This window comes from Liolophura sinensis, chromosome 5 (assembly GCF_032854445.1).
Source record: "Liolophura sinensis isolate JHLJ2023 chromosome 5, CUHK_Ljap_v2, whole genome shotgun sequence".
Lineage (NCBI taxonomy): Eukaryota > Metazoa > Mollusca > Polyplacophora > Chitonida > Chitonidae > Liolophura > Liolophura sinensis.
The window spans coordinates 6,760,914-6,782,288 of record NC_088299.1 but is presented as its reverse complement, the minus strand read 5'-3'; the positions used below and the strand labels follow the sequence as shown (position 1 = coordinate 6,782,288).

The window sequence follows — 21,375 nt, the reverse complement described above, 5'->3', positions numbered from 1 at the left end:
TACTTCATTTTAGAGTGCCCTTTGCCTTTAACTATAACAAAAATCATGTCAACAAGCGTGAAAATCCAAATGAAAAGTGAAGTTTTCAAAATACCTGTACAAAAAATCCATTATTTTAGGAGACATTGTAAACAAAAACCATTCGGAATGAAAGTACATTGATTTAAATTAATACAGTTCAAACATGAAACAATAATTAGTTCGAATTTCAGCTATACGTGTATTTGTGACCTGCACTGTGACTGACCGAGGCTTATATGTGCATCGTTCACTATACAAATCCGTCGTATAAGAGAAATATTCTTGAGTACGGCGTAAAACACCAATTAAATAAATAATCAAATAAATCAAATTCTGTTAATTTTAACAAAAGGACTCTTGTCTGAATGATGCTAGAAGGTACTCTCCTATTATAATATAATGTGTCAAATTCAAGATAGTATCCTATTAGTCTAATATAATGGTAATGTCGAATAAATAGACTATATGTGTGTTTTATTTAGCAGAATAATCTACTATGGCAGAATAATCTACTGTGACAGGACAATCTGCTGCAATAACAGAATACATTCTAGCATCACTTTCCCAACAGACTTCATTTTAAATTTATCAGATCACTTACTTGAGAGTAAGCAATTCTGAGGCACATTTTAATTTTCTTGGATTGATCGCAATAAAGAAAAACAAACTAATACGTGAATGATTTATTTATTTATTTGATCGGACTCAAGAATGTTTCACTTATACGATGGTGGCCAGCATTATGATGGGAGGAAACCGGGCATAGCCCGGGGGAAACCCATGACCATCTCACGTTCGGCAATCCGCGAATAAAGAAATCGTGTTAAGGCTAGAAACTGTTCATAAATTCAACGTGTAATAAACGTATTTGCGCATTATCTGAAGCTATTCATTTTCGCCCCATGCAGAGCTGCTCATTATCTCAACCTGTTCATTTTTGCGCTCTGCACAACCGCCTCCAGTTCTCCTTCCGTAAACTATAGAGCAGAAATCTGATGTATCTATTCAGAAGATGATTGATGTCCGGCGGTCCTTCATAGTTAAAATTAAAAATAACCGAGTTCTTCAAAGATAAACTGCGCCTGAAAGAGAATGAAGTTCATATTAAATAATACCCTATAAACCCCTGGATATACAATCTTACTATACTATATAATAGCTCCGCCGTCATTTTAAGCAAGTGTTCTCCACGATATTACCGCAGAATTCATTCATTCGTTTATTCATATACCTTATGCGTCGTGCATACACTCACGGACAGGCTTGACAATGCATGGATTCGCATTGCATGTACTCTAAATACTACAAATTTGGGTTAAATATGGAAGCCGGTGTGATATCCAACTATAAAGGCTTTACTTTTAGTCAGAAAAACACTTCAATTTAATGACACTTTAATGAGTTCTTTCTACAACATTTCTGCCTACACTCGCTGCCATGCTGCTCGCCCGCCACTTTTCGGCATGCAATGATATATGTATAGGCAGTCACTCATATGGCGTAATCGACCATTAACACTACATCTCTCCCTTTCTTAGGAATGAAGTTTTTAAGAATCTTTGGATTATTAAACAAAGGGTTTTGAACATCAAACACGGAAAGGTAACTTTACGTAATTACATGTTAAACAAAATAAAGGGTACATGCCTGTACATTCATTTCTTTAACATAGATTTTCTGAACTGAAACATTCGTGCACAACATCGTTGGAATTAAAACTGGAAAAGAATGTTCACGCATAATGTCACTGAAATGGAATATTCATGTATAATGTCACTAGAATGATGCTTAATGTCAAATACATTAGAAGGGGACTTGTAAAACTACGGTGACTAGGCGACTGTGGCAGAGGATGATATACAGTGAGTGTGTCTATACGACAAAGTCTTTGAAACGAACTGGGGGCTTTGTTTTCCGTGTTGATCTCCGCTGTTCACCTGGAGGTTTCAGGCAGGGACGAAGCTGCGTGGAGGGACCATTCGACAGCTGCGTTGGTGAACTCGGAGGAGTTGTCGGCCTTGGAGGGCTGTTGGGTAGTGCGATGCTGAGATCAGCATATTCCTCCTTCTCCTCCTCGAAGGTAGGATTAACATCTCCGACGACTGGCTTGAAATGCGATGCATTATGGGTGATGGCGTTCTGGCCACACTGAGCAGTAACCATGCTGCCCCTCAGACTAGTGACTCTGTATGGACGAGGATCAAATGGTGTAGAAAGTTTGTTTCTTTTCCATTGTCGCACAAGTACGGTGTCACCCACAGACCGTTCATTTTGTTTTGCTTTGCGTCTGTTGTCGGCGTATGATTTCGCCTTCTGCTTGCTGAGGGCGTCGTGATCAGCAATTCTGCTGTGACTATCAGAGGTAGTCGGCATCTGTGGAAGAACAATGTTCATCTGACATCTGGTCAGTGCTTTAAATGGCGAAACATGGGTGGAGGAATGTGGTGTCGCACGGTAATGTCTGAGAAATTTGAATAATTCCTGCTTTGTTCGACTGATTTTTTTTAGGGTTGCCATAAAACGTTCTACCTCACCGTTGGCTTCGGGCCAGAGATGGGTAACGCGCTGATGTTTGATACCATGGTTTGCGGCAAAGTCTTTGAAGTCCCGGCTGTTGAAAGGCGGTCCGTTATCGGATTTGACTCTTTGTGGAACACCTTGTCGAGTTTCGGAATTACCACTCTGGATGACGTGGAAGTCAGGATTTCGATTTCTGGGAGGCGACTGTATTCGTCAACAACGACGAGTAGGTGTAGAGTAGTGGCTCGAGCGTTAACGGACGGCTCGTAGAAGCTTGGCAGGGAAGGCATGAGCTGATCCATCGATCGGGTGACCTGTCAATACCTGGAAGCCAGACTTTCTGTCTAAGCAGTTGTTTGATCTTCACAATCCCTTGGTGACCAATGTGGGCAAGGTCTACAGCTTTCGCTCTCAGAGGCTGAGGAATCACGATTCGATTGCCGTGGACGACGATACCATTGCACATCGTCAGTCGCACAGTCACTCACGTCTGAATCTGTCCAATCAGCAGTGGAAATGGCTTTCAGCAATTTCTGCATCTGAGGGTCATTCTGAGTGTTCTGTCTGACCTCGTCAAGTGTCATGACTTTCGGAACTGCGTTGGAAACAACGTAGTTAATGTAGGCTTCAGCAACTTTCTCTGTCGTTGGTGGAGTTTGCGGATGACGGCCAATAAAGTCAGCTAGGTTGTTCTTATCTTTTCCAGGTCGGTAAACGAGTTTACATTTGTACGCCGTGAGACGTAAACTCCAGCGTTCGAGAAGAGCTGAGGTCGGTTTTTGACTCTGAAAGATGCCTAGCAAAGGTTTATAGTCTGTCATGATGGTGAAGTCAGAACCAAACAGGTGCAAGTGGAAATGCTCTGCTCCCCAAACGGCGGCGAGCATTTCACGCTCGGTTTGAGAGTAGCGTTGCTCTGTGTCGGTTTATGCGCGGCTGCCGTAGCTAATCAGTTTGCCCTTTTGACAAAGGATTGCCAACAATCCTTGAGGGCTGGCATCGACTAGCAGTTCCGTGGGCAGGTTCGGATGAAAGAAACTCATCATCTCGGCGCTGGTGAGAGCACGGTTGAGTTCATCAAGTGCGTTGTGTTCGCGTGGACCCTATGTCCAGTCGATGTCCTTGTGTGTCAGACGCCTGAGCGGCTCACTCATAGAAACCTAATTTGGCACAAAACGCGATACGTATTGAAGCCATACCCAGAAGGGACTTTAGCTCACTCACGTTCATAGGAGCTTCATTGTGATCGCGTCAAACTTAGGAGGATCTGGTGAGATGCCGTATGCGTCCAAAATGTGTCTGTAGAATTCGATTTGGTTTGTAAAGAATACACATTTGTCAGCATTTAGTTTTACACCATTTTCGTGCAGTCTCTGCAATACGGCTTGGAGATTTGTGTCGTGTTCACATTGGTTTCTATGAACCATGATGTCATCTGATAAGTTCATTGAACCTGGGAGGTCACGGATCAGCTCCGCGATTGCATTTTGGAAGATTTCCGAGGATGCGTTGACGCCAAACATGAGACGCTTGTTCCGTCTTAGACCACGATGGGTACTGAAAGTGGTTATGTTGCGACTGGCAACATCGAGTTCTAACTCGTGGTATCCAGCCGTTAAATCTAACTTACTGAACACTGTGGCAGAGTTCAGATTGGCGATCAGGTCATCGACTGTTGGCACTGGATGGTTTTCGCGCTTGATTGCTTCATTCGCCTCCCTCATACCGACGCATACCCGAACGCCTCTAGATTTCTTCGGCACGACGACCAAGGGGCTGACCCATGGGGTTGGTCCTTCGACTTTTTCGATTATGTCTGGAGATTCTAATCTCTGTAGCTCTGCCTCGACATCTTAGCGTGGAACTACGGCTGGACGCGGCGCTACGGCTGGTGTTTCCGACAATGTGAAGGTGAACTTGCTTGTCTTTGATTTTGCCGATACCCTCAAACAAATCAGAAAACTGATTGGTTAACGCTTGTCTTCATGACATGGAGTCACGTGACTGGTTCGCTGACATAGTGCTCACACTAGGTCGAATGTACAACACTTTAAGTTTCTTTGCTGTCTGATAGCTCAAGAGGTTACCGGTCTTACCAGTGACAACAAAGAATTTCTCTGATGTGGTAATGTTGTCATGGCCAATATCAGAAAACAGAGACAGGAAGGGGGGAATTTGTACCATATGGAAATAGGCGTGTATTCGATGGCTTTAGACTGAGGTTTGGATTAGCATGCTTAATGCTGTCATAGGTGTCAATGTCAATTATGTTTACAGATGAGCCAGTCAGTCATAAATGGTATTGAGGGTTCATTCAGTACCAATTGTCGTATGGCAGAGTGTCACCTTCATTCACTTTGCCAATGACAGCAGCTGAGACAGAGTAAACGTATTCATCGTCAATGCCAGACTTTGGTCGGGATTCTTCACGCACGTTACGTACGTCTTGTTTATTCCACTTGCGGAGTCGTGATTGGCATACAGGCGAAAAGTGGTTTAATTTTTGACAATAGTTGCAAGTTTTTCCCTTCGCAGGACATGATTTTTTTTACCTGCAGGTCGTACGCGGTTCGCGACTGCGATCTGTGTTTGTTTGGTGTCCGCCCACCTCGCCGACCTCGCGAATAACGCGACGGGTCAGAGTCACCTTGCAGGCGTTGGATAGCATTTACAAGTGCTGACTGTTGATTGTTGTCATCTTCCACACGACTGGCTTGCATTTCGCTGACTTCAAAGGCATGTCCTGCATCTAAGAAGTCTTTTATCTCCATGTTTTCACGTAAAGCACTTCGCCGAAGTCTCTGATATGTGCACGTCAGGACGATTTGTGAAGTTATTTCCTTATCAACATTCGTTAATTCACAAGTTTTCGCCAGGCGTCGTAATCGGGTATGATAGGAGTCTAGTGTTTCATTCTCCCCTTGTTTTGCTTGGCGGAAGCTATACAGTTCGTAAGCAGTGTTCACTTTGGGAGAAAGATACTCAGTTTTCCAACAGCAGTGTCATAGTCATCGCTCTCTCCAGTATCAGGAAGTGTGTCGAAGATTTCATTAACGCCAGCGTAATGAAGCAGTAAGGCACGCTTACAGAGTGGGCTTTGGATGTCTAGTACGATCAGTAGACGCTCCAAGCGCAATAGCATTTAGTCCAACCTGGGGAAAACGGGCACATTTGCAGCCGTTCTCTTGAAAGCGCACACGGCAAGGGCAAACGTCGCTTGAATGGGCTGTTGTGATGGACTGTAGCACTTTGCAAGGGGCATAGGTCGAGCTGAGTTAAGCTATCGAGTCCATAAGTAGAGTTCAGAAAAGCTCATTAGGTGTCTAGTTTTCGTGGCAGGCAACGACAGTTCATACCTGAAGTGACAGAATCGAGCTCTCACAGTCCTGTGTCCGGTCGGCAGTGCTCATCCTCGTCGCCATAATGTGATATCCAGCTATAAAGGCTTTACTTTCAGTCAATAAAACACTTCAATTTAATGACACTGAGTTCTGTTTACAACATGTCTGCCTACACTCACTGCCATGCTACTCGCTAGCCACTTTTCGGCATACAATGATATATGTATTGGCAGCCACTCATATGTCGTAATCGACCATAAACACTACATCCGGATGAGAACATCTCGTTCACAATATCACAGTAACATTCGGGCGCGATTGTGATACTGACCGTCCTTATAATAATGACTAATAACTTCCGATGGTTGACTTGTTCCCAACATAAAGATTTATTAATTGATTTATTTGATTGGTGTTTTCGCCGTACTCAAGAATATTTCACTTATTCCAGCATTATGGTTGTAGGAAAGCTGGCAGAGACCGGAGAAAATTCAAGACTATTCATAGGTTACTGAAAGACTTTCCCAAGTACGGTCGGAGAAGGAGCCAGCGTGATCTTCATTTGAACTCACAGCGACCACATTGGTGAGAAACTCCTGGGTCATTGCGCCGCGTTGGCCACGGAGGACTCCAACAAAAAGATTATTGTATTATCCCTTTCCTGAGGGAGAAAATAAACTTCTAAATATGTTTACTGGCCCCCACGAGCACAGTTGGTTGAACATCTGCTTCGGGAACGGTAGATCCAGGGTCAATCCTAAGACCTTAAAAGAAGAAATTGGAGCTTTCTCGCTTGGCGTTCAGCATTAAGGGGGTAGTGGAAATACTGGTTACCGTCCGTCTCCACTGGTGATATAAAGAATGTCAGATCAAATACGCATGTCAGATCAAATGGTGACATGCGTACTCTAAAGAAATCCAGACAACAGCTAAATATTTCAACGGCGTCCAATGTTCATTTTAGTCTATACAAATGCTCCACGGATATGCATTAGATGTATGTTACAACTCACACAGCATCCATCAGTTATATATGCTTTTAACTAGAACTTCAAAACAGAATATAACTTACTGGAAATTACGAGAATGATTCCTTTGAGACCATAACTTCATGTGCAAAGTCCCAGTATATCAGAAGCACATGACCGAATGTTGTGTTACCACCGTTTACTAAGAAATTTTTCCTCGAGTCCTGAATGCTTTCCTTAAATTTCCGTGTTTGAACACTGTACAATTGGCACTCGTTCATTTCTTTTTTAACCCTTAGCTAAACATAGCTATTGACTGAAACCTTGTTGATGTTTGCAATGTAAAAACGTGGAATCAAATGAAGTAGGAGTTTTGCTTTTAAATGCGATAAGAATGGTAATCCGTACGTGGGAAGGTCTGTCAGCAACCTGCGGATGGTCGTGGGTTTCCCTGGGGCTCGGCCCGGTTTCCACCCACCATAATGCTGGCCGCCGTCGTATAAGTGAAGTATTCTTGAGTACGGCGTAAAACACCAATCAAATAAATAAATAAAATAAATAAATATAAAATAAAATAAAATTGTCATCTATCACTGCGTGGGGGCCTCCGTGGCTCAGTTGAATAGCACGCTAGCGCATCGTATTGACCCAGGAGCCTGTCACCAATGCGGTCGCTGTGTTCAATCTCATGCTGGCTTCCACTCCGGCCGTGCGTGGGAAGGTCTGGCAGCAACCTGCGGGTGGTCGTGGGTTTCTCCCGGGCTCTGCCCGGTTTTCTCCTACCATAATGATGGCCACCTACATATAAGTGAAATATTCCTGAGTACGGCATAAAACACCAATCAAATAAAAAAATAAATAAATAAATGAATAAATAAATAAATGTATCACTGCGCACTATGCTACACTTCACTAACATTCTCTAACCTTAGACCATGTGCAATCAGGGCTTGGTCGGTAAGAATCAGGTAGTGCTTGCTCTCCTGTACATCTGGCCAAGGACAGTCACGTGATAAGCTTACAACGGCACGAGTATTGTGATGAATCTGTCGATCACCTAAATAACACATGACCCACGATATTCTTAGGGCTTTTGTTGAATCTCTCTTTAAAAAAAAATTATATTTGCCAGAAAAATAAGTTACCTCTGTCAAAATTTTATGTTGTGAACGTAAAGGAAGCTTCAACATTAGGTGTTAAAAAAAATTAAAGTACTTCCAAATTCTATTTTATAATGCAAAGTTCGAACAGTAATGTCATTCAGAAGGGCAAAATTCGTACAACAGAGAAACAGGTTCTGTGTCTTAAATACAAAGATGTCAGTGCCAAAACTGTAGGCCTATTCCCTATATACCTATTTTAGTCCCAGCGCCAATTGTTATCTCTGCTGTGCGAGATTCCGAGTTCGGTAGCTCCATGATCTTCTGTACAGTAACATAGAACGCTGATGAACAGAGAACGGAATTGTCATAATGATGTCTTAAAAACTCGTTTAACAGATTACTATAAAATAATAAAAAAATAAATAAATAAAACCTTTATTACACAATGTTTGAAGGCTGGTTATGACGACATCGTGTATATTTGCATTACATAATTGAGCCAGCGGACCGTGACCGATTGGAAAAGACGCCACTCCTTCAATCAATCACTATAGAACACACAGGAACATTCAGAACATAGAACATTCAGGAAGAGAGAAACTTATGTTTAGTCTCTTACTACCAAAAGAAAACAACACTAAGGTTATTAATTGATGACATTTTGTCCTAGATTACAAAAACCACTGCTCAGTAAGTGAGTAATTAATCTATGTATATACTCTATTACGTAACATTCTACTTTTCTTGGAATAGGACAAGCTCATGTGAGCTTTATTCCCGCCTAATGTATTACTCATGTATACTTATGTACTTAATTTAAGGTTTATGGTGAATAAAAAATGGAAATGGAGATTACAAAGAACACTGATCAGTAAGTAAGTAGTAAGGTAAAGATGACATCTTATGCTACAATCTACATAAAGCCAACGTTCAAACAAAGCAACCATTTAGATAACAGTTTGTTAGCTAGGTTATACGAACTCAGTATTAATATAAAACTAAAAAACCGATGAAAACATATATATGGTCAAGAGTTTGTTACAATTTCTGTTAGTTTTACATAACGTCAGTATTCACTGTTAAATTACATATAGTCAATGTTCCCTGTTGGGTCACATAGAGTCAGTATGCACTGTTAGGTTAGATAGAGTCAGTGTTCACTGTTAGGTTAGATGGAGCTAATGTTCACTGTTAGGTTACATATAGTCAGTATTCACTGTTAAATTACATATAGTCAGTGTTCCCTGTTGGGTCACATAGAGTCAGTATGCACTGTTAGGTTAGATAGAGTCAGTATGCACTGTTAGGTTAGATAGAGTCAGTGTTCACTGTTAGGTTACATAGAGCTAGTGTTCAGTGTTAGGTTACATATAGTCAGTGTTCCCTGTTGGGTCACATAGAGTCAGTATGCACTGTTAGGTTAGATAGAGTCAGTGTTCACTGTTAGGTTAGATGGAGCTAGTGTTCACTGTTAGGTTACATATAGTCAGTATTCACTGTTAAATTACATATAGTCAGTGTTCCCTGTTGGGTCACATAGAGTCAGTATGCACTGTTAGGTTAGATAGAGTCAGTATGCACTGTTAGGTTAGATAGAGTCAGTGTTCACTGTTAGGTTACATAGAGCTAGTGTTCAGTGTTAGGTTACATATAGTCAGTATTCACTGTTAAATTACATATAGTCAGTGTTCCCTGTTAGGTGAGATAGAGTCAGTATTCACTGTTAGGTTACATAGAGCGAGTGTTCACTGTTAGGTTATATATAGTCAGTGTTCCCTGTTAGGTTACATGGAGTCAGTATACACTGTTAGGTTACATAGAGCCAATGTTCACCATTAGGTGACATAGAGTCAGTGATCAATGTTAGGTTACATGGAGTCGGTATTCACTGTTAGGTTACATAGAGCCAATGTTCACCATTAGGTCACATAGAGTCAGTGTTCACTATTAGGTGACATAGAGTCAGTATTCACTGTTAGGTTACATAGAGTAAATATTCACTGTTACGTTACACAGAGTCAGTGTTCACTGTTAGATTACCTATAATCAGTGTTCCCTGTTAGGTTAGATAGAGTCAGTTTTCACTGTTATGTTACATAGAGCGAGTGTTCACTGTTAGGTTACATATAGTCAGTGTTCCCTTTTAGGTTAGATAGAGTCAGTATGCACTGTTAGGTTACATAGAGCCAGTGTTCACCATTAGGTTACATAAGGTCAGTGTTCAACAAAAACTACTTTATGTATATATGTTAAGGTATTGATAGGTTTTGATAGGTTATTTAAGGTGGATCTTTGAATATTGTAATCAACCGTACACATAGTTAAGAATTTTTTTACACTTTTTGCTTGATTACCGAAAGTTAGTGTCCAAGGAAAACAAGAATTTGTTACAGCTTTTGATAGGTTACCTAAAATCCGTGTCCAATGAAAAACTACAATAACTATGGTTAAGAATTTGTTACATTTTTTACTCGGTTTTTAAAAGTTACTGTCCAATGAAAACAACCATATATATGGTGAAGGATTTGTTAGTTTTTGCCATGTTACCTGAAGACAATGTCCAATCTGTTACTTTTTTGCTGAAGGACATAACACCAGTGCATAAGTAAGAATTCACCACAATTTGTTCTACGTTCTACAAAGCCAGCTGTCACAAAGTTTAAAATCAATATGTCATAAATGAATCACATTGTACATGATTGTCCAACTTTACAACGGACAACAGACCGACTTACCATACACGAAGTTTTGCTTTTCACACACCGGTTGTAGAAGCTGCAACAAATCGACGCTGCTTAGTGTTTTTCTGCTTATTACTATCCGCTCAAACAGTGGGCATTTTCCTGGAAGGAGATCGCGCAAACCAGTATAATATACCGAGCCATAAACGAACCACATCTTGTTTTCTCTCCCAGTGTCATGTAATATATATGCAATAAAAACCTCAAAGTTTTCTGACAAATCAAATTAAAATCTATATACATTTAGTAGACAAAATAGGTCTTTCTCGATTATTTTACTGGTATCATATAAATATTCCTTTCAAACAGATTACACCGGATAAGATTTTTTAAAACATTGTAAAAGCCCTAAGTTGGGGAGGGATGACGGGTAAAGTCTTAAAGTCTATTCAAGAGAGCAAGGGTTATCCTCGCACTCATTACACGAATACTCTCATTTGCTTGCAGTACCCATAGACCACGACGAACATCAGAAATAAAATACTTCAGATCTTTTGGACTGAATTCATCTTTAACGAGACTAAAAACAATTTATAATTTCACTCTGGACAAAATACATCCCATTTTCATCTTTGCCATGATTATCGCAATGCTAAATAACTTAGATTAACTTTCAAAAGACAGTCCCACGCTTTTACCTGATATAATCTCGCTTCCTTTGTCTGACGCACGCGCAGAGCACTGACTACAGCTTCTGTTCACGGCCGTGACGGTTGTACTGAGATTCCTCAGACGACCGTCAAGTTCACTCACGTTTCGGTCAATATCGTCCAAACGAGAGGATTGCCTGTTGAGAGACAGTTTACAGAATTCAACAGCTTTGTCTGTTTGGACGGCTCTCTGCTTCCCCGCTATCATGCCCGATTTTAGCACGTCAAGGTCGACCTGGAACGTTTTTCTCGCGAGATCGGACAGCGTCTTTACGGCAGCTTCTGGCAATTCTCCGACCTCTCCACGGCCTTTCGGTTTCTCCTCAATCGTAGTTATTCTCTTCTTAAGCTCGTTTAATTCTGCTTCTAAGGATCGGCTTTTACGCTGTTCTTGGCGGAGGTCCGCTTCGATGTTCTCAACGCGGCTTGATAAAGATTCCAGGCGACGAAATAGCACATCGTCTCTTTTCTGTCGTCTTGATATGGCATGGATTTCCCAGACGGTAAGGGTCGAGATGACCACGAGGAACGCCCATAGCTGGACAAAATCCATGAATGCGTCTGGTTGTTTCGTGAACAGTCCACTTTATACTTTGCCTACCTGACTTACACACATGCACAGTGGAGCTGTTGTACTGTTAATCGTGTCCCCACTATCCCTTCCCCGGATGTGCGTCCCCAGATTGGTTACTAGCTTGCATGTGACGTCTTACAAAAGTTAACTTTATCTTGTCATCATCAGTAATCCAGGACAGCCTTTCACAAAGACAGAAGGTTGAATTACATTTAGCTAATGCGATATCACACCCCCGGTCTGTATTAATGCAGTGAGTGTAAAGTTGTTTGTTTATTACTGAACACGGATACGATATCGTGTTACAACTTGGTCAACCTAGACCTGAGGTAAAACCTATAAGCAACGGCACCTCTTCCACGGTACTTATGCCAATGTCTTAACATTGCCTCCGTTTACTGTTGAACATGTTCATTTACACATGCGCAGAACCACTACCTACAAACACGTTGTAACTGTATCGCACAGTGTTCAGAGACAGAAACTTTGTACAAGGGCCTAAGCTATATCATATAAAAAAACCCGAGGCGTGGGTTCAGTACCGGCCTTGGACAAGGTATTTATTTAATATAATTAAGACGTACAGCCTAGAGAGTAAGACCAGAGCAGCGACGACTGCCTGATAACTGGCAAAGTCGTAGTGAAAAGTAAACGGTTGGCCACGGTTGTGGGACCACAGTGTGGCGTACGTTAAATACTACTTATATTTCACTAGGGTCAATTCAGCCAAGCTGCCGCAAACTACGCCAGGTGTTATTTCCATGTCAAAATACAATGAAGAAGGGATGCGTCACCATGGTTAATGCGCTTGAGTGAATGAGTGCTTGGGGTTTAACGTCGTACTTAATGCGCTTGGCGCAGCGGTGCGCTCCAAGATGGCGTACATATTTGTACGCCACAAGGGTAAAAGATCGTCATGAAGTTTATTCCGGGGAGTCAGATTTCCTGCACAGACAGCTATCGTGACAATTTTTGAGTACAACAAAAAGCAACAATTCAACCTGATTAATCCCCAGTAACTTTCATACGTGGTGTCAAATAAAGATCAGAGGTGAATAATGCAAATAAATAACGAGAACCATATTTCTTATAGCAGAAAACAAATTATGAAAGGAATAATTTTTAAATCTGAATTTCAGGATTTAAATTTTCACAGCATATTTTCAAGCGTATGCTGGGCCCCTTGATACTTACTAAGAAATTGTAAACAGTTAGTCGACAATAACTGAATACCAGTCGCCACTTCGTCCTCGTTGTTGTTGTTCATTACCGGATATATGTTTCCTCTTCTTGTGTATTTAGCCACACCTTCTGCTTACACCAATCAAAACCCAAAACAGCTTTCATCCCGGTTTGGTTTTCCCCCATTTATCCACTCAGAACACAGAAATCTGATCACGCGAACCACTCTTATGACGCCACCAATATTAAAATCTATCTTTTTTTTCTAGAGAGTGAAGTCGTCAGACGTTACGCTCCGTGACCGGAGAGTGCCGAGGCTATGGCGCATACCAAGAAAACTGATATTTACTACTCTGTCAAAATTTTCCATCCAGCTGCCGAAAGCAGTATTTCTACAGCCTGTCAAATGGAAGGAATTCCCGCACAGAGACGATACGGAGACGATATTTATTTGGTTGGACAGCTGATTATGGCGCACTGAAGGGTATTTCACTCGTAGAACGACGACCAGCATTATGGTGGTATGCTGAGCCCGACAGAAGGCCGCCAGACCTTCGGACGTAAGACCGGGGAGGAGGCCAGCATGAGCAGGATCTGAACTCACAACGATGAGGGGCTCTTACATCATTGTGGTGCGCTAGCAAGTAAGCAGCAGGGACGGACTGTATATAAGAAGTGGAGATTCACTAATGAAAATGACATTAACGAGTCATGTACCATTGGTGCACAGGAACGGGAGAAAGTGCAGTGAGAGGCCCCTTGCAATGAGCTGGTTAAATTTGTATCTTAACGAATTAAAAACAAAATAATGAAAAAGAAAAAAGCTTCTTATTTTTTTTTTTAAAATGAACTGCTAGATTAGGCAAAAAATGTTCACGAAGGTAAATTTACTGCAATGTGAAGACAATCTCTGGCTCTATATCAGATTCTAGACTTGGACATTTGAACACCCTGATAACCGATCTCAACTCGGCGTGAACAACATTGGTCATCAATTTCATGCTACTTGGTCACTTTACCGTGACAAGTGCACGTTGTTCGGCCAGTGCCACTGCTCCAGAACGGTTGATGGGTGTGTCACTCTATCGCAGTTTCGCTTCTTGCCCCAGTGCAAGAAGCGAAACAGCAATAACGTGAGTGACAGTTCAGGACACACTCATAAGGCCACATTTTTCAGTTCTGTGTTACTCCTCTTTTCCTGTTATATGGCAAGTATGCGGCTTATGAATCTCCAAATATGCATTAAGGCGATGCATCGGTCATAACATCGAAGAATGGTAGCCTTCTTCAGTTGCACTGAAATATCTTTTTTAAACATTAGACACTGTGTAGTGGATTAAATCACTGCACCACAAATGTGACTTTCCGAAAATTTCTTGAACACGCAGTTATGCATCAATCAGTTAAATAAATATGCAACAAATGTAACTTTCAGCTTTATACTTCCGCTACACATAATATGTTAATGATAAGTAGAAGATCACGTGCTCTCAACCGGGATTCATGTATGACTTTGCTACAGTTGTCACACGTTACGTAACACCATACCTTAACAATTATCCAGTCTAATTCATAATATCAGATCGGATCATACAAATGACATTAAAAATGGAACTTGCTTCTGCCTAGATTGACGCTCAGCACTGAGAGGTTAGAGCAAGGAAACGTGACTGGTTGACCCGGTATCACTATAATGTGAATGGGTGGGGTGTCATGTGTGGTCTCTTCGGCATGATACTTCAGCGGGAGCAGCACTTTGGCAGCATGGACTCGCCCTGCCACAAGAAGATAGGGTATATGTACACGCATCTAATGACTCCTCGTCATACGACTGAAAAATTGTTAAGCGCGACGGTAAACCCCAAGCATTGGTCTCTTAATCCCAGCTTATACGACTGCGACCAGAACTATGCTGGGAGGAAACCGGACAGAACCTGGGGGACACCCCAGGCCATCGGTAAGTTCCTGGCTGACCTTCCCAGGAAGGTTAAATGGCTTGTTTGATAATAAAACCGTTTGGATTATGACACACATAACATACATAAATTATATTCTATTCCATTTCGTGGAATGATTTGCGAAAAAAATGCCACAATATGCTAATCAAGTCCTCTTTCGGTTTTAAGTATTATTTATCTTATTGTCTTATTTTACTTATCATAAGCTAATCTCCTTTCCCCAGTAAGGTCATCGATGACGTCGCTGCTGACCTCTGACGGAAAATGCATGCATGCCTAAAATAAGAGGGGTTATTTAGAAGATAAAAAACATGCTCCCAAAATGAAAGACAAAATTCATCCTTGTGAAATAACTTTCATCATTTCCCTTAAATCCATGAACTCCATGTTTTAATGCTCCTTGCAATGTATCTATTAAGGATTACAAGTTGTTTCCAAGTGCCAATGGCAATGGCAGGAGCAGCTATGTTTATTGCATGTCATTTTGTGGTATAAAACAAAACGGATTTCAGCGTGATATACGAATCTGGTGACCAGCTGATTTTAATAACGTTCAGACGATACAGAACACAACAGAGTGCAATAAAAAACAATGTTGTCGCTTAAATGACAGGAATCGCTTCATCTATGATGAGCAAGAGTCTGTACATTCCACATTTAAAGCTTTACATTTCCAAACTTTACAAAAATAATCGGGCATTATCTCAACTGTTCATTTCCGCGATCTGCACAACTGATACCAGTTTCTTCTCCGTAAATCATACAACAATTTGGTGGTATATCGGAAGGGTGGTCCGTCAAACATTAAGTTCACAATAACAGAGTTCATCAGAGACAACGTAGACCTGAAAGAAAATACAGTTCACAATAACATTCTGTGAGCGCCTTTCTGCGAAAAAAGGAACATCGCTTCAGGTTCACCTTCGTAAAGACACATGCATTTTCAGACCCACATGTAATATTAATCATCTGTAATAAACATAAACATTGTTTTAATGGCATGCGCAGTGGTCCTCTGCCATTAGAGACAAAATTTATTTATTTATTTATTTATTTGATTGGTGTATTACGCCATACTCAAGAATACTTCACTTATACGACGGTGGCCAGCATTATGGCGGAAGGGAACCGGGCAGAGAACGGGGGAAACCCACGACCATCCCCAGGTTGCTGGCAGACCTTCTCACGTATGGTAGGAGAAGTTATATGTGATTTCGTATAAAGCATTTACTGAACAATCCCGGCTGACTTCTGTATGAGCTAAAACGGTGTTTATTTTTCAGAAATATATGAAAGGCCTCACTTATTCATATACACACGGCAGATTGACCTCTCCACCCCACGCTATACAAGACTTCCACTATCTCTCACCTTTGACCCTGTTGTTTGAGGGCTTGGTCCGTAAGAATCAGGTAGTGCTCCCTCTCCTCTATATTTGGCCATGGACAGTCACGTGATAGACTTACACTGGTTCTTCTACTGCCCTGGATATATCCGCCACCTGGAAATTACACCATTTTGGTGCACGGTTTGCTCCAATTATACGGATTTTTCTTATATATATTTGAAACAGGTACAACAAAATTTACAGCGAAAAATACCGGCAAATGACTGACCAGCAAATGTTACTGTATAATTATACACATAACATCAACTTCACTGTGGTAACTTATTTATGTTATCAATTTACAGCATTAGGTCTTTTGTATGTAACCAATAATTGTAGGTGAAATTGTATACATCTGCCGTTCTTTGCGACATGGATCGTAGTTTTTGCATGGTATATTACTGTACATTACGACAAATATTTCTTACCAGGTTGTTATTCACTTTTCGACCATTTTCTCTCTGATCATGCAGAAGGAACACATTGTTCTAGCAGAGCATTATGGGTATTCCTGCTCAAACAGAAAGTTGTCAAGGATACGGTGTATTCACAACTTACCTATTTTAACCATATCGACAATTGTTACCTCAGCCTTATGAGGTTCTGAATCAGGTGAGGGCGTGGTATTCTCAACGGTAACATATAAGGCTGGTAAACAGAGAACAGAGTTGTAATAAAGATGGTTTAGGTTCAGTACACAAAAGTGAAAAACGAGGTTGAAAGTTTATTACACGTTGTTTGAAGATTTTTGGAGATGTCCTATATAACATATAGTCAGTCTTCAATAAGAAAACAACCGTGCGGTTGAAAGTTAACTACATTCTTTCCTAGGTAACATCAATCCAATATTTAGTAATATTTAATTTCATTTTGTCCTAGGATAAATAAAACCAGTGTTTAGTATGAAAGCAACGACGAGGCAGCAAGTTTATTACATTGTGTCCTAGAGATTACATTTATCCAGTGTTCAGTAAGAATTTATTACATACATAAAACCAGTGTTTAGTATGAAAGTTTATTACATTTTGTTCTGAAGGTTACATTACTCCAGTGCTCTATTATATTTTGTCCTAGGATATATAGCCAGTGTTTAGCATGAAAGCAACCTTAAGGCAGTCTATTACTCCTGTTCTGTAGTCTACATTAATCCAGTGTTCAGTAAGAGTTCATTACCTTTTGTCCTGAAGGTTACATTACTCTAGTGCTCATTACATTTTATCCTAGGATATATAGCCAGTGTTTAGCATGAAAGCAACCTTAAGGCAGTCTATTACTCCTGTTCTGTAGGCTTCATTAATCCAGTGTTCATTAAAAATTCATTACATTTTGTCCTAGGGTATGTAATCTCATTAAATAAACACGTTCCATAAGGACATCAAGCTAACGTACCATACGCAAAGTTTCGGCTTTTACACACCGCTGTTCCCAGATTGCGTGGTGTTTGTTTGCTTATTAATAAGCGCTCAGACAGAGGACATTTGTCTGGAACATAGAAGTAGAACAGTGCATGGAATACACGCGAATCGTGAAACACATAACACATCTTGTCTCTTCTCCAGTGCCATGCAACTAAATTTAGAGGATATAGACAAACGATTTCAAAACAAATCACAAAAACATAATAAATAGCTAGAGTAAGTATGCTAGTGCTGAGGATGACAATATTTGGTTTAATTTTCTTGTAGAATATTATATAAACAATAAAACTTTAGATGTAAATATATTTCAAAATAATTGAAAACAGAAGAAAAAAAACTCAAAATATTGGCTCTGAGTATTGATCAATATTTGGTAATATTACTGAATTAACAAATAGCTATTAAAGTCGATATTTTCTTCGTGGTTTTTACCTGACGTGAAGTCTTTTTCTGTTCCTGGCGCATGCCCAGAGCACTTGACTACAGCTTTTGTTTACGGTCATGGCGGTTGTGTTGAGATTCGTCATACTATGCTCCAGTTCACTCAACCTTCCGTCAATGGCGTCGAAGCGAGAGGAATGGCTTTTCAGGGTCATCTTACACAACTGGATAGCATTCTCCGTGTGCACGGCTCTTTGTTTTTCCGCGATCATTCCCGACCTCAGCACGGCAAGGTCGGTCTGGAACGTTTTTCTCGCGAGATCCGACAGTGTCTTTACGGCAGCTGGCAATTCCCCTGCTCGTGCAAGACTTTTCGGTTTCTCTTCACTTGTAATCACAGTGTTTTTAACCTTGTCTAATTCTTCTCTTAATAATTCGCTCATTTGTTTTTCTTGCTGAAGTTCCAATTCGATGTTCTGAAAGCGTTTTGTTAACAATTCGAGGTGACGAAGTATCATCTTGTCTTTCTTTTGTCGCTTTGATGCAGCTCGAACTTCCCAGATTGCCAAAATCAAGGTGACTAAGAGTAAAGTCCATAGCCGGACAAAATCCATTGTATTTCAGTAGCGTGTTGCTTTCTTGTCTCATGTACTTACGTACGGCCCGTACTGTATGTCTTCACGCACGTTGCATATAACACCCCGTAACATGTACGTAAATGTATATCTATATATACACTGCACGTATGGCTGGTATTAAACCAATCCACACTTCCTGTACGCCGGGAAATTCGGAACACCCTTCACCCGGATTTGCGCCTCTCATGTGGTTGTTTGTTAGCGTGCCACATCTTTAATGTTGAATTTAAGCCCACTTAACATCAGTAACCAGGACAGGGTTTCACGTAAATTCAATCAGGGTGAGGCATTGTTCGTTAATGGCATATCACACAGTATGTCTGTGTTATTGTATGGAGTGAACGATTGTTAATTTATTGTCAAACATAGATACTACATCATGCCACAATTTAGTCAGATTATAGGTCTGGAATAAAACCGGAATACGTTAGGTATAGCCTGAATGATTTAGGTAAAATGGCCGTAAACCATATTTTCTTTACACAGCTTTTTTGTCAGGTTTGTAGAATAAATATGTTTATAGAATAAAAAACAAAGTAACAAGTGTAACACAATCACATTAACAGCAGACAAATGCGTTTATCTTCAACACTTACGTTCCACATATTTTGAAAAGTTTTTGTTTTTATCTCAATTAGAAATTTTCCATATTTTAATCTGGTTTTAACAAAAGTAAAAGAAAAAAGAAAAGAAAAGAAAAACTCTTTGTTACATATATTCGGACACATAGCACTGATTCCGGAATCGATATACGGTAATCCATTTTATCGTTTTTCTTCCTACTACGGGTTTTACATAACCCTTGAAATGAGTGTAAAAGTCAGTATTCACTTTAAAAATCAAATCTTTAATATTGGAGCACCTAGACATGAGCCCCTCCCTAAATGCACATACATGTTTCTCAGAATTTTCTCTTGTAAACATTTACATTTGTTCACAAAAAGCAAAGTCTGTGTGTAGTTTACTGCCACTGCCTTCAATTATAATTTGTGCTCATTTATACATCAAAACATGCCAGACACCAACGAAAATATATACAGGCGAATCCGCATTCTTCGTATGGTTTTGTTTGCTCTAGTAAAAAATTTATTTATTTGTTTGATTGGTGTTTTACGCCATACTCAAGAATATTTCACTTATACGATGGCGGCCAACATTTTTGTGGGAGAAAAAAAGGCACAGCCCTGGGGAAATCCACGACCATCCGCAGGTTGCTGGAAGACTAGACTAGTAGCTATTCACACGCCCTCTAACACATGGCTTAAACACAATTAGGGGAAAATACAGTGATGTTTATTGCAGTTTATTAGACGTCGCTGATCAAAGAATTACTCAAATTGCTGTGTTGTCATCATATTTAACGTACAATCACATTAAAATAATGAAACGGGACCAGGCCTCGAGGATGCTTAGTCCACCAGCAAAATCCGGGTTTATGCAAGAATACAATATAATTAAAGACGTATAGCACGGATATAACATATATCAGGTCAATGTTTATAAAGGCAAATGCGCATAATCGTAGGTATTTATTTCTACCGTTTGCATTCATCTATCTCAAACCGCAAAAGAAGTAAAATATAACGCATGTACTTATTAAGACAGTGTCTGCCAATGGATCATTCGTAATACTTTAAGACCACAATAACCGAATCCTTCAGAGATAAAGTGTGCTTGAAAAGACAAAAAGCTTCCAAACTTTAATACGACGTAAAACACCAATCAAATAAATACATAAGTTTAACCATCTATGTGTACTTGGAAAACGACAAACATAAAGAAAAAAACACCTCACGTTGACATGAATTTCTTAACTTAGCCATGGACACAAATATAGTGTACATGAAGGAAAACAGCAAAAACTTCAACTGACAATAGTTACTATTATATACGCATTGTGTACAGGTGAAGCAGTACATACAAAGTCGTAAAAGATGTAAGCCCCCTCCCCCCGCCCCCCCCCCCCCCCCGTGCATGAAAGCTATCGTTCACCTTCAGTATAGAGGAGTTTTGTGACCGAACACTTTCGTCTCTAAAGATAAAACATTTCTAGTGTATCACGTGACTTGCCAAAAATGTTACTGGAAATGGCCTGGATATTCAACATCAACACATGTGCATCCTTCAATTTAACAAAATGCTATTTATGATGCCATTTTGTTAGAAGGTCAAACCTGGGTCGGAACAGACTTTAAAAATGGTACTTGCTACCGCCTCGCATGAGCTTACAGCACTGAGGGGTTAGAGCAAGGAAACGGGACTGGTTGACCCGGTGTCATGTGAGGGGTAGGGTGTCATGTCTGATGTCTTCGACATGATGCTTCAGTGGCGGCAACACTTTGGCGGCATGGACTTGCCCTGCCACCCGAAGACACATTATATGTTCACACACCAAATGACTCTTCGTCGTCATATACTGCAAAATTGTCAAGTACGATTTTCAACCTCAAGCCTATATACATACATATTGTTAGAGGGCCTACGATTCCCTTA

The 21,375-nt window shown here is 40.5% G+C and overlaps 1 protein-coding gene and 1 long non-coding RNA gene across 2 annotated transcripts; both read right to left on the bottom strand.

The window, feature by feature from the left end:
• Nucleotides 1-698: 698 nt before the first annotated feature.
• On the bottom strand, nt 699-12,022 carry LOC135465824 (uncharacterized). Its single transcript, XM_064743178.1, has 5 exons — nt 11,333-12,022; nt 10,689-10,796; nt 8,205-8,294; nt 7,778-7,907; nt 699-1,103 (listed from the first exon to the last, which is right to left on the bottom strand). The coding sequence occupies exons 1-5, from the start codon at nt 11,895-11,897 to the stop codon at nt 953-955; spliced, it is 1,044 nt and encodes a 347-aa protein (XP_064599248.1). The 5' UTR covers nt 11,898-12,022; the 3' UTR covers nt 699-952.
• Nucleotides 12,023-15,491: 3,469 nt separating this feature from the next.
• On the bottom strand, nt 15,492-18,934 carry LOC135465891 (uncharacterized). Its single transcript, XR_010444076.1, has 5 exons — nt 18,296-18,934; nt 17,835-17,927; nt 17,004-17,093; nt 16,430-16,559; nt 15,492-15,903 (listed from the first exon to the last, which is right to left on the bottom strand). It is a non-coding gene; the product is annotated as an uncharacterized LOC135465891 (long non-coding RNA).
• Nucleotides 18,935-21,375: the final 2,441 nt, after the last annotated feature.

Bases quoted from the DNA above. Each gene is read 5' to 3' on its own strand.
- LOC135465824 (XM_064743178.1), bottom strand. From the start codon at position 11,897: ATGGATTTTGTCCAGCTATGGGCGTTCCTCGTGGTCATCTCGACCCTT. The intron at 10,797-11,332 runs GTAAAAGCGTGG...ATCTCCTTCCAG, and splicing joins AGGAAGCGAGATTATATCAG to GAAAATGCCCACTGTTTGAG. The intron at 7,908-8,204 runs GTATATAGGGAA...TGTGTTATTTAG, and splicing joins TGGCGCTGGGACTAAAATAG to GTGATCGACAGATTCATCAC.